Below are 14,105 nucleotides of genomic sequence, written 5' to 3' on the forward strand. Positions count from 1 at the left end.
TAGGAACAAAACACAGTAGTAGCATAATGAACGGCCGGGAGTATTTTACCCGAACACCGGAAGTATAATAGAGGCAAGGCATGATACATTTTTTGAGCAGAGGTCGCTGGATGAATTTCATTTTGTTTACTAGAAAAACAACAGTCAATCTGTGTGGCAAAATGGCTTTAATAGCGTGAGATATTTGGGAGGCATAAAACGGGAAATGTTTCCATTGTGTTTGGGGAAACATGGCGTGAAGAAGACTGACTATAGATAAAGAACATCATGTTTTCATGGGCTGTGTTTAGATTGCAGATTTAGCAGGCAAGCATTCATTATTTAAATCTTCATCACCCTTCACACGCCTTCGTATGAGAGTGCCTCCTGTTTTCGAGCTCTTGCTGTGTGTGACATCCACATAGCCTCTGGGTCCATTTGTAGGACATCTACATACTATAGCTTCTGGTTGCATGTAGGGCATCATTCTACATAGCCTCTTGTTGCATTTGTAGGTGTCTACTGTTTTGTAAGACCGTGTGGGCTAGGGTTAGGATATGGATATGATGTAGGACACTTAAAAAAAAAAAACTATATCTGTAGGGTAACTATATGTACATACTAGCTTCTTGTTATATTAATAGGGCATCTTCTGTACATAGGATAGCCTTCTGAATCGGATCCCATTCCACACAGACGATGGGCCTGTGGGATATTGTGGATGGACTGAAGGACAACCCATACTTCGGCGCCGGGTTTGGACTGGTCGGTGTCGGCACAGCGCTGGCTGTGGCAAGGAAGTCAGCCCAGGTGGGGATGATTTTCTTCAGAAGGAATTATATGATCACCCTGGAGGTGACCAGCAGGGACAAGAGCTACCACTGGCTGCTGAGCTGGATCACTAAGCACGCTCGTCACACGCAGCACCTCAGCGTGGAGACGTCCTACCTGCAGCACGAGAGTGGCCGGGTTCACACCCAGTTCAACTTCCACCCCAGTCCCGGAAACCACATCATCTGGTAGGGGCCAGTCTTTCCGCCGTAGTCTGAAAACCCACCTTTTTAGACTCCATCATGGCCCATAGCACTTACCCCACCCCCTTAGATAGCATTTCTGTAGACTTAGATAGCATCTGATACAGACTTATAGCATGTTATGTAGACGGCACTATAATTGCATTGTATATAGTCATAGCACGCCATAGTACATATGTATAGCATAGTAGTATACATATATAGTTTATATGTATAGTCTCATTATATAGATATTCCACTGTTACTTTCTTAGCTTACGCATGTTTTATGATAAATGCTTTTTGTGATGTATTCCCATGCTTTTGTTCTTGCTTATTGTAAATCGCTCTGGATTAAGAGCGTCTGCTAAATGCCTAAATTGTAAATTGTAAATTGGGCCGCGGACTCCTCCATGTAAATGTGTACATGTACGTTGTACACTCAACTCTGAGAGTGTACAAGTTGAACCAAATTGACCCGTGGTTGCATTTGTAGTACACTCAGAGTTACTACAAGTTAAGGGTCCATATTATAATGGGTTCCTTTTCAATAGTGCTGAGGATTAGTACAGTTGCATGATTTAAACTTAAACCCATAAAGTATAGGCCTACAACCTTCCATATTCCTAAGTGATTGTCATGCACTGCCTAAGTGTAGCCTACATTTGCACCTATCGGCTAATATGTCTTAAGAATCAACATTACACTACCCTAAATAGGAAATTACTTCGTCATTGGCTTTAGTGTCATAATATCACACACAGGTTTGGCTCTTCCCCATGATCACTAATGTGAAACAGCTATGGAACAGTGACAGTCACTCACTTCATGTTATCCACAGGTATGGGAGCAAGTGGATCCGAGTGGAGAGGACCAGAGAGAAGCAGATGGTGAATCTAAACACGGGAATGCCATTTGAGTCAATCCAGTTCACTGCTCTGGGAAGGGACCGACAGACATTCCTTAACATCCTGCAAGAAGGTACGTTTCTAGTCACCGAACACTAGTACAGCCGGAGGCAGTAATACTAGCAGCTTTCTTTGATCTGAGCTTTGCATACATTTACATTTGAGCTGAGAACTGAGATATTTATATCACATGGCCGTTTTTACATGCCAGCTGTCTTTAAGATCTCAGTCATCTGCCAGCAATCCCAGTTGCAGATTAATAGTTGTGATTAACGTTTTAATTGTGGTTTTGGCATTGAACATTAGAACATATTAATTAAATACAAATTTCATTTTTCGTTTTTTGTCTTTACAAAATTGCACAGGGCAGATTGTGACAAGCCTAGCCAAGTTGTGTCCTCGCCCTCGTTCATATTTCTCTTTCTCTGTGAGGAAAATCGAGATTCACATTTGAGCAAGAATCGTGCAGCACTACTACTGCCAACACTGTTGATGATCTTGTCGTATTTTTGCAGCGCGGGAGCTGGCCCTGAAGCAGGAGGAGGGCCGTACGGTTATGTACACGGCCATGGGTGGCGATTGGAGGCCCTTCGGCTTTCCCCGGCGCCGCCGGCCACTCAGCTCCGTGGTGCTGGAGGTGGGCGTGACCGAGAAGCTCGTGGATGACGTGAAGGAGTTCATCGAGAACCCCAAGTGGTACACAGATCGAGGTACTGTCACATGGGCCCGTGTCGGTGTCCGTCGTCTACTACCCCTATGCTATGCCAGTGGTTCTCAAAGTGGGTGTTTACATCGACACCCACTTTCAGAATCACAGAATACTTGGATAATATTTGGAATTTATCACTTTAGGGTTTAACCACTTAGAGTCTTAGACCTTCTATACTTAGTAAGACGGACTACCAAACCGGGACAGCACTCGCATCACGTTACCAGTCATGTCTATCGGCCATAGCAATAAAAGTGAGGTACATATTTCACATGTCATTTAACCCATTCTGACCTGAGATCAGATTCTAAAAATGTCTATTTGAAATTGACAGTTTTCTGAAAAAGGCTATGTTTCTATGTCAACCGTTCTTCGATTTTTCAAAAATAGCAGACCTACAAGCTCTTAGCGCGCCACTCGGTGGCGCGCTATGAGCTTGTAGATCTGCTATTTTTAAATAGCTAAAGCATAACGTAATGTTAACACCAAAAGGGGTTCCCGTACAAAATGGGTTAATTCGAAAATCGTCATCATACCATCATAGGACTAACAGCTGAATGTATTATGTATACAGTGCTGGCTATGAATCACCAGTGATCTAGATGTTTATACTTTATGGTTTTATACTTTTATACTATTCTTGAAAGCTCAGTATCCTGTGATGCTATTTATTTTGGATGCTGCCAGACTTCCCCCTGTCATCATAACCTGGTTTTAACGCCACAACCCTTAAGGCCTCAAGGAAAGTCTACACTCTATAGCAATGCGGACATACAGAAAGTGCATGAAGTCTGCAATATAGAGCCCTCATGTGCTTGCAAATGTTACTGTCACATTGTGACATTTAAGAAATGAAGTCCACTCCCAATGTGCTTTCATTTCATTGTAGATTTATTGTCTGTAAAACATTACAACTCTTTGTGAAATGTATATTCTATCTCACAAATGCAATTTAAATGTATTATTATTATTATTATTATTATTATTATTGTTATTATTATCATCATTATTATTATTATTATTATTATTATTATTATTATTACTATTATTTAGGTTAGTGTGTGATTGACTTGGGGCCGATTCATACTCCTATTTTACCGCTGTTTCGGCGCTGTAGTGTGGAAATGATTTCGGCTCGTCAGAAATTTTCAGTAGCACCGAAGAGCCGACTTTAGGACGGTACCCGCCCCCCCCGAACCTCAAATGACGTCAAATTGTAGGCTTCACAGCGCCGAACCGACTTTTATTCGGCTCTAAAATAAGAGTATGAATCGGCCCGTAGCCTGGCGTGGCCAGACTTCATCCGCCCCTAAATGCATATGCATACCGGTATGCCCCTCAGTTCAGCACATTGGTATATTAGTATCGCAACGCAAGGCTATGATTGACTACAGCTGTGATTGTGTACACAGGGATCCCCTACAGAAGAGGATATCTGCTTTATGGACCTCCAGGTTGTGGAAAGAGCAGCTTTATGTGAGTTATATTTATTTTTGGAGTTCTCAGCTCTTCCTTTACATGCAATTTGTGAAGGCTTAGGGAACAAGAACACTGTAGACAACTAGATGTGTCAGGGTCAAGTGAAATGTGTCTTTTGTTGTTGCTTTCATGCTGTCCAGCTCATAACATTAGTAGCTGTTGTCGCTTCGAGGCTGCCGCTGCGGGCGTACAGCAGCAGGTCTGAGTGCGGAAATCAGCCCTTTCGCGGTGCGTGTGGCATAGCTTAGGAGGCAGGCAATTATACTACACACCCATTGGCTTAGGCAGCGTGTGTTGCAGCCAATCAGGCTAGGATGTCGATCTTGAACTCGAACTGAAATTGAAGTCAAAACTAAATAGAATTGGAATCAACTTTATTGTCACATCACAGATTTACAACGTAAAAAAGTGTGTGAAATTCGTTTTTGTGCACAGTTAAAATTTAAATAGTTCAACTAGCCAATCTACATCATTCACGTTGTGGGCTTGTAGATCAGCTATTTGAAAATAGTAAAAAATGGCAAATACGTTTAGGGATAAGGGGTAAGGGGTGAAAAAACTACATATTTACACAAACCTGAGATAGAAATAAATATATATATATATAAAAATATATGTAATAATTTGCCTATTTCTCTGTCCCCATGTCTGCGTACTTCAGAACGGCACTGGCGGGAGAGTTAGGCTACAGCATATGCCTAATGAGTCTGAGTGACCGGACGCTGTCAGACGACCGCCTCAACCACCTGTTGAGCGTGGCGCCTCAGCAGAGCATCATACTGCTGGAAGACGTGGACGCGGCCTTCGTAAGCCGAGACCTTACGCCCACGGAGAGTAGGTCACAAAGCACGGAGATGGTTATTTACATGTTTTATAGGCATTGAAAGTTTACCAGCATAAAAAATGTAACAGAGTGCAGCTGCTGCAGCAGACTGAATCTTTCATAAATTCATAGTATTCTACCAATACATCACGTATAAAGAAAATATAGACCCATGTTCATTTCTCAAACATTACTGTCTGTCTGCCATGTCTAGCTCACTGGTTCTCAGCGTGGGGCCTGGACTTCAGGATGTTGTACGAGGTCCCAAGCTAAATGATTTATAGTTGGGAACCAAATGGTCTGTAACTCAGAGAGTGTACAATTGGGTAGAGTTACTAAATTGGTTACTAAATCAAGATATTGGTAATTACTAATTTGTGCTGCACGATTCTTGCTCAAATGTGAATCTCGATTTTCCTTGAAGAAGAAGAATTGAGATCACGATTCTCAAGTTTCAATTGTTTTTCATTACAATATTTATTTGTCTTTAGTCTGTAGTAATTACTACGTTCAAAATGTGGCACCTGGAGCCAGCTACTGTGGCTTTAGTTTAAACAGACAACATCAAAGTGCTTGACTTAAACCTCTCAAAGTCTCTCTCTTGTAGCACAAACATAAGAGTAACTCAAATGAATTGGACAGCCAAAGTTGTGCTGCTCGATTCTTGCTCAAATTTAGAAATGAGATTGCATACTGTAGGTATCTGAATGGATTAATTGTGCGACACTAATGGTATTGGTCAGTTTATACTTGTACTGCCACTATCAAAATAAAGCAGAACCACCCCATGTGAAGTCTGCCTTTAGTCCCCAAAATGACACATTTTGCCGTTATAGTAGAATGTGTATAACATTTAAAATATTTACCCATCATATGATTCACAGTCCAATCCACTTGTCTTCCATTTGTCTGCAAATTGCAATACGTTTATACCAGAATAATAATAATAATAATAATAATAATCTTTATTGTCCCGAAGGATATTCATCTTCACAGGTCTGTTCAACACCAACAACAAAAGCAGCACATAGTACAGAAAAACATTACACTAAGACAAAAATACAAAAACATGAGTTCCCCACTGTGTACAGAAACCCTCCTATCGGCGGGGCAGTTTGTTTAATGCCGCGATGGCTGATGGGACAAAACTCCTACTGAAACGAACCTTTTTCCAGGGTAAGGTTCTGTATCTTTGTCCTGATGGCATGAGGTTGAAGAAGCGATACAGGGGATGATCAGTGTCACGTGATATTGAGAGTGCTAGCCGTGTGATGGCATTATTGTTCATATAAGTAGAATGTAATGTTTGTGTTTCCCTCAGACCCTGTGGCCTACCAGGGAATGGGACGCCTTACCTTTATGTTTGTGTTTCCCTCAGACCCTGTGGCCTACCAGGGAATGGGACGCCTTACCTTTATGTTTGTGTTTCCCTCAGACCCTGTGGCCTACCAGGGAATGGGACGCCTTACCTTTATGTTTGTGTTTCCCTCAGACCCTGTGGCCTACCAGGGAATGGGGCGCCTCACCTTTATGTTTGTGTTTCCCTCAGACCCTGTGGCCTACCAGGGAATGGGACGCCTTACCTTTATGTTTGTGTTTCCCTCAGACCCTGTGGCCTACCAGGGAATGGGACGCCTCACCTTTATGTTTGTGTTTCCCTCAGACCCTGTGGCCTTCCAGGGAATGGGGCGCCTCACCTTTATGTTTGTGTTTCCCTCAGACCCTGTGGCCTACCAGGGAATGGGACGCCTCACCTTTATGTTTGTGTTTCCCTCAGACCCTGTGGCCTACCAGGGAATGGGACGCCTTACCTTTATGTTTGTGTTTCCCTCAGACCCTGTGGCCTACCAGGGAATGGGACGCCTCACCTTTATGTTTGTGTTTCCCTCAGACCCTGTGGCCTACCAGGGAATGGGACGCCTTACCTTAATGTTTGTGTTTCCCTCAGACCCTGTGGCCTACCAGGGAATGGGACGCCTTACCTTTATGTTTGTGTTTCCCTCAGACCCTGTGGCCTACCAGGGAATGGGACGCCTTACCTTAATGTTTGTGTTTCCCTCAGACCCTGTGGCCTACCAGGGAATGGGACGCCTTACCTTTATGTTTGTGTTTCCCTCAGACCCTGTGGCCTACCAGGGAATGGGACGCCTTACCTTTATGTCTGTGTTTCCCTCAGACCCTGTGGCCTACCAGGGAATGGGACGCCTTACCTTAATGTTTGTGTTTCCCTCAGACCCTGTGGCCTACCAGGGAATGGGACGCCTTACCTTTATGTGTGTGTTTCCCTCAGACCCTGTGGCCTACCAGGGAATGGGGCGCCTCACCTTTATGTTTGTGTTTCCCTCAGACCCTGTGGCCTACCAGGGAATGGGACGCCTTACCTTTATGTTTGTGTTTCCCTCAGACCCTGTGGCCTACCAGGGAATGGGACGCCTCACCTTTATGTTTGTGTTTCCCTCAGACCCTGTGGCCTACCAGGGAATGGGACGCCTGACCTTTATGTTTGTGTTTCCCTCAGACCCTGTGGCCTACCAGGGAATGGGACGCCTCACTTTTATGTTTGTGTTTCCCTCAGACCCTGTGGCCTACCAGGGAATGGGACGGCTCACCTTTATGTTTGTGTTTCCCTCAGACCCTGTGGCCTACCAGGGAATGGGACGCCTTACCTTTATGTTTGTGTTTCCCTCAGACCCTGTGGCCTACCAGGGAATGGGACGCCTGACCTTTATGTTTGTGTTTCCCTCAGACCCTGTGGCCTACCAGGGAATGGGACGCCTCACCTTTATGTTTGTGTTTCCCTCAGACCCTGTGGCCTACCAGGGAATGGGACGCCTCACCTTTATGTTTGTGTTTCCCTCAGACCCTGTGGCCTACCAGGGAATGGGACGCCTTACCTTTATGTTTGTGTTTCCCTCAGACCCTGTGGCCTACCAGGGAATGGGACGCCTTACCTTTATGTTTGTGTTTCCCTCAGACCCTGTGGCCTACCAGGGAATGGGACGGCTCACCTTTATGTTTGTGTTTCCCTCAGACCCTGTGGCCTACCAGGGAATGGGACGCCTTACCTTAATGTTTGTGTTTCCCTCAGACCCTGTGGCCTACCAGGGAATGGGACGCCTGACCTTTATGTTTGTGTTTCCCTCAGACCCTGTGGCCTACCAGGGAATGGGACGCCTCACCTTTATGTTTGTGTTTCCCTCAGACCCTGTGGCCTACCAGGGAATGGGACGCCTGACCTTTATGTTTGTGTTTCCCTCAGACCCTGTGGCCTACCAGGGAATGGGACGCCTCACCTTTATGTTTGTGTTTCCCTCAGACCCTGTGGCCTACCAGGGAATGGGACGCCTGACCTTTATGTTTGTGTTTCCCTCAGACCCTGTGGCCTACCAGGGAATGGGACGCCTTACCTTTATGTTTGTGTTTCCCTCAGACCCTGTGGCCTACCAGGGAATGGGACGCCTTACCTTTATGTTTGTGTTTCCCTCAGACCCTGTGGCCTACCAGGGAATGGGACGCCTTACCTTAATGTTTGTGTTTCCCTCAGACCCTGTGGCCTACCAGGGAATGGGACGGCTCACCTTTATGTTTGTGTTTCCCTCAGACCCTGTGGCCTACCAGGGAATGGGACGCCTTACCTTTATGTTTGTGTTTCCCTCAGACCCTGTGGCCTACCAGGGAATGGGACGCCTTACCTTTATGTTTGTGTTTCCCTCAGACCCTGTGGCCTACCAGGGAATGGGACGCCTCACCTTTATGTTTGTGTTTCCCTCAGACCCTGTGGCCTACCAGGGAATGGGGCGCCTCACCTTTATGTGTGTGTTTCCCTCAGACCCTGTGGCCTACCAGGGAATGGGACGCCTTACCTTTATGTTTGTGTTTCCCTCAGACCCCGTGGCCTACCAGGGAATGGGACGCCTGACCTTTATGTTTGTGTTTCCCTCAGACCCCGTGGCCTACCAGGGAATGGGACGCCTCACCTTTATGTTTGTGTTTCCCTCAGACCCCGTGGCCTACCAGGGAATGGGACGCCTTACCTTTATGTTTGTGTTTCCCTCAGACCCTGTGGCCTACCAGGGAATGGGACGCCTGACCTTTATGTTTGTGTTTCCCTCAGACCCCGTGGCCTACCAGGGAATGGGACGCCTGACCTTTATGTTTGTGTTTCCCTCAGACCCTGTGGCCTACCAGGGAATGGGACGCCTTACCTTTATGTTTGTGTTTCCCTCAGACCCTGTGGCCTACCAGGGAATGGGACGCCTTACCTTTATGTTTGTGTTTCCCTCAGACCCTGTGGCCTACCAGGGAATGGGACGCCTTACCTTTATGTTTGTGTTTCCCTCAGACCCTGTGGCCTACCAGGGAATGGGACGGCTCACCTTTATGTTTGTGTTTCCCTCAGACCCTGTGGCCTACCAGGGAATGGGACGGCTCACCTTTATGTTTGTGTTTCCCTCAGACCCTGTGGCCTACCAGGGAATGGGACGGCTCACCTTTATGTTTGTGTTTCCCTCAGACCCTGTGGCCTACCAGGGAATGGGACGCCTCACCTTTATGTTTGTGTTTCCCTCAGACCCTGTGGCCTACCAGGGAATGGGACGCCTCACCTTAATGTTTGTGTTTCCCTCAGACCCTGTGGCCTACCAGGGAATGGGACGCCTCACCTTAATGTTTGTGTTTCCCTCAGACCCTGTGGCCTACCAGGGAATGGGACGCCTTACCTTAATGTTTGTGTTTCCCTCAGACCCTGTGGCCTACCAGGGAATGGGACGCCTCACCTTTATGTTTGTGTTTCCCTCAGACCCTGTGGCCTACCAGGGAATGGGACGCCTTACCTTTATGTTTGTGTTTCCCTCAGACCCTGTGGCCTACCAGGGAATGGGACGCCTCACCTTTATGTTTGTGTTTCCCTCAGACCCTGTGGCCTACCAGGGAATGGGACGCCTCACCTTTAGTGGTCTCCTCAACGCGCTGGATGGAGTGGCTTCATCTGAGGCCAGAATAGTCTTCATGACCACCAACTTCCTTGACAGGTAACCATTAACCCATTCTGACCTGAGATCAGATTCATACGAGGTTTCCGCCGGACAAACACTGGGTCTGATGAACCCATTCTGACCTGAGATCAGATTCTAAAAATGTCAGTCGTTCTTCGATTTTTTTCAAAAATAGCAGACCTACAAGCTCGTATCGCGCCACTCGGTGGCGCGATATGAGCTTGTAGATCTGCTATTTTTAAATAGCTAAAGCATAACATGATGCCGACACCAAAATGGGTTCCCGGTCAGAATGGGTTGAGAAGAGCTCACAAACATACCCATGTGTAGATATTTTAGTCATGACACCATGAGCATTACCATGGTCATGAGAATGTGGTCTCACTTCCTTCCTGGACTACATGTTGTATCAGTGAGGCAGCCCACATGGGGTGTCTCCCAACCATAAGTTCATCAAAGCATTATGGTCATTGTAGGAATTCAACAATCCAGTCAAACCCTAGCCTAGTCAAACACACAGACTTTGTCTGGCAGTAGCCTGGGGTCCACCTATGTTTTCTATGGCATAGGCAGCTCCCGGCAGGATCCGCCGGGAGAATCTAGACGCAGGTGCGTGACATGAGACTAATTAATTAGAGCAACAGAGAGAGAGAGTGAGAGAAAGGAGTGTGTGTGTGCACGTGTGTGTGTGCACGTGTGTGCGTCAATTTAACAAAGGTGCAGACGATCAGAAATCAGCAGAGTGATCGACGTTTGCGCTACTCTATGCCGAATTGAAGTGGACTGGCTATGGCTATCCAGGGTTTGATGAGGTCAGTGGCGTGATCTTTATATATGGAGACGGCCATATATGGAGCGTTTCACGAGGCATGACGGACTGACGTCCATATATGGTGGCATGCGTGATGTGTCACGAGGGGTGACGGACTGACGGCCATATACGTTGCCGTGACGAAGTCACTGACAGGTTTTCATAGTAATCTGCGATGTACGGTTGCAATAATTAATACTTTGGATCTATTGGAACACAGGTTATTATTTTTTTCATTTCCTGAAGGGTAACTGATGGGTTTTCTGGGTTTACTCCATTTCCAAGGAAGAGATTAAAGTTGAATCTCTTCCTTGGAAATGGAGTAAACCCAGAGACAGGAAAGAAGATGTTATAGAGAATGGAAGCTGATAAAAGTTGTTTCACTCGAAGTCCAAAAGTATTCTACGCCAAGAAATAAGACCAAGACACAGTGGTTGGAATTAATAATAATAATGATTCATTCAACTCAAAGAGAGAAATGGTGAGCTTACAGGAGACACCGAGGCAGGCAGATCGTTTTTCTCTCGTCATACAGAGGAATTCTGGGTGATTTATATCCCAGTCTGTCATCAGGTGTTGCAATGTATTACGTGCTATGACGTTTCATAAATATCTTGAGGCTACCGTGACATTGATTTAACAGTACTATACAAAATTATACACAATCAGAATCTTGTGTACTATTGATTATAAAATATAACGGTTTTGAATATAAAAGGTTTCAGCCTGACGGCATCAATGTAGTTTGTAGTACATCTGTACATTTTCCAAATGATGGAGAAACGTAATTCTGTTCAGTATATAATAATGGATTTTATTTATAACGCACTTTATATTCGTCAGAATCTCAAAGTGCTACAGCAAATGAATAAAAGCAGAAGAAACAACACAGCATTAAACACATCTAATGGAACAGGAACATTTATAACATAAGGGCAAGGCTATAAAAATGCTTTGGTAAAAAGGAAAGTTTTTAGTCCTCTCTTAAAAGTGTCGACCGACTGTGGGGCTCTCAGGTGGGCGCGGAGAGGACCGACTGTGGGGCTCTCAGGTGGGCGCGGAGAGGACCGACTGTGGGGCTCTCAGGTGGGCGCGGAGAGGACCGACTGTGGGGCTCTCAGGTGGGCGCGGAGAGGACCGACTGTGGGGCTCTCAGGTGGGCGCGGAGAGGACCGACTGTGGGGCTCTCAGGTGGGCGCGGAGAGGACCGACTGTGGGGCTCAGGTGGGCGCGGAGAGGACCGACTGTGGGGCTCTCAGGTGGGTGCGGAGAGGACCGACTGTGGGGCTCTCAGGTGGGTGCGGAGAGGACCGACTGTGGGGCTCTCAGGTGGGCGCGGAGAGGACCGACTGTGGGGCTCAGGTGGGCGCGGAGAGGACCAACTGTGGGGCTCTCAGGTGGGCGCGGAGAGGACCGACTGTGGGGCTCTCAGGTGGGCGCGGAGAGGACCGACTGTGGGGCTCTCAGGTGGGCGCGGAGAGGACCGACTGTGGGGCTCTCAGGTGGGCGCGGAGAGGACCGACTGTGGGGCTCTCAGGTGGGCGCGGAGAGGACCGACTGTGGGGCTCTCAGGTGGGCGCGGAGAGGACCGACTGTGGGGCTCAGGTGGGCGCGGAGAGGACCGACTGTGGGGCTCTCAGGTGGGTGCGGAGAGGACCGACTGTGGGGCTCTCAGGTGGGCGGGGAGAGGACCGACTGTGGGGCTCTCAGGTGGGCGGGGAGAGGACCGACTGTGGGGCTCTCAGGTGGGTGCGGAGAGGACCGACTGTGGGGCTCAGGTGGGCGCGGAGAGGACCGACTGTGGGGCTCTCAGGTGGGCGCGGAGAGGACCGACTGTGGGGCTCTCAGGTGGGCGCGGAGAGGACCGACTGTGGGGCTCTCAGGTGGGCGCGGAGAGGACCGACTGTGGGGCTCTCAGGTGGGCGCGGAGAGGACCGACTGTGGGGCTCTCAGGTGGGCGCGGAGAGGACCGACTGTGGGGCTCAGGTGGGCGCGGAGAGGACCGACTGTGGGGCTCTCAGGTGGGTGCGGAGAGGACCGACTGTGGGGCTCTCAGGTGGGCGCGGAGAGGACCGACTGTGGGGCTCTCAGGTGGGTGCGGAGAGGACCGACTGTGGGGCTCTCAGGTGGGCGCGGAGAGGACCGACTGTGGGGCTCAGGTGGGCGCGGAGAGGACCAACTGTGGGGCTCTCAGGTGGGCGCGGAGAGGACTGACTGTGGGGCTCTCAGGTGGGTGCGGAGAGGACCGACTGTGGGGCTCTCAGGTGGGCGCGGAGAGGACCGACTGTGGGGCTCTCAGGTGGGCGCGGAGAGGACCGACTGTGGGGCTCTCAGGTGGGCGCGGAGAGCGTTCCACAGTTCGGGGGCGACCGAGCGGAAGGCCCGTGACAGGGTATATCTGGTGTTCTCACGCCAGTATCTCGTTCTGGCTCAACCCAGAGCTCGTTCTTCAGCTCCGGGGTTTGTAACTTTAGGTCCAACACGTGCAGGGAAAAACCTCCATGAGTTCATTCCCTGGAGAAGACCTTGCTAGGTCAAAACGTTGGTTTCGTTTTAAATACATTTTACACACTCGTGGGCGTGGCTACGAGTGTGCTTTTTCTTTACCTTCTATTTATTTACCAAGGCCAGCAGCACCTCATGAACACTGGTGTGTGCCCTTCTCATGTTTGAAACCCCCCCACGAGTCCCTCTCTCTTTACCCAACTCTGTTGTTAGGTCTTCCTCATAGCAGTCTGCCTGCCTGCTTCTACGCAAAATGTCCTTTTTGTGTAGTCGAGAGAAAATGGCATTTTCTTTGCCTTAACAATACTTTCACTGCTTGTCTACGTAGGCTGGATGCGGCTCTGATCCGACCCGGCCGTGTGGATCTGAAGCAGTATGTGGGCACCTGCAGCCACTGGCAGCTCACCCAGATGTTCCGGAGGTTCTACCCCGACCAGCCTCCATCAGAGGCGGAACGTTTCGCTAAGTCATCCATGGCTGCCAACTGTGAGCTCAGCGCGGCCCAAGTCCAGGGATACTTTATGTTGTACAAAATGGACCCTGCGGGATCTATAGACAATGCGCACACAATCATCATCAAGGAATGAGCACTTGGTGACAGTTAAAAAGAACTCCGTTTTGCAATTTTCCAGTCACAGTTGTGCTATTCATGAAGCAAAAATGCACTGATGTGAATAAAGGTATGCACCTTTTACTTGAGGCAAGTTTACCAAGTGCTTTTTTTCTTAACAGAAGTTCACAAAGTGGTGAACCCAGAGTTCGGTATTATTAAAAGCTAAACATGGTAAGTTACTATACAAAGGAATTTGGAATGGACCAGTGACATATGAAGGCCCTTAACACTTAAAGCTTTAACATTCATTAATTGCTTACTTGTTAATGCTT

The 14,105-nt window shown here is 48.0% G+C and overlaps 1 protein-coding gene across 1 annotated transcript; it reads left to right on the forward strand.

Annotated features, from left to right (window-relative positions):
• Nucleotides 1-63: 63 nt before the first annotated feature.
• On the forward strand, nucleotides 64-14,009 carry bcs1l (BC1 (ubiquinol-cytochrome c reductase) synthesis-like). Its single transcript, XM_083776671.1, has 8 exons — nucleotides 64-251; nucleotides 638-998; nucleotides 1,833-1,972; nucleotides 2,415-2,609; nucleotides 4,021-4,084; nucleotides 4,749-4,921; nucleotides 9,823-9,940; nucleotides 13,549-14,009. Exons 2-8 carry the CDS (start codon nucleotides 679-681, stop codon nucleotides 13,805-13,807), a joined length of 1,269 nt encoding a protein of 422 aa, XP_083632797.1. The 5' UTR covers nucleotides 64-251; nucleotides 638-678; the 3' UTR covers nucleotides 13,808-14,009.
• Nucleotides 14,010-14,105: the final 96 nt, after the last annotated feature.

The sequence above is a fragment of the Protomyctophum parallelum genome, assembly GCF_964188405.1.
Source record: "Protomyctophum parallelum genome assembly, chromosome: 11".
Lineage (NCBI taxonomy): Eukaryota > Metazoa > Chordata > Actinopteri > Myctophiformes > Myctophidae > Protomyctophum > Protomyctophum parallelum.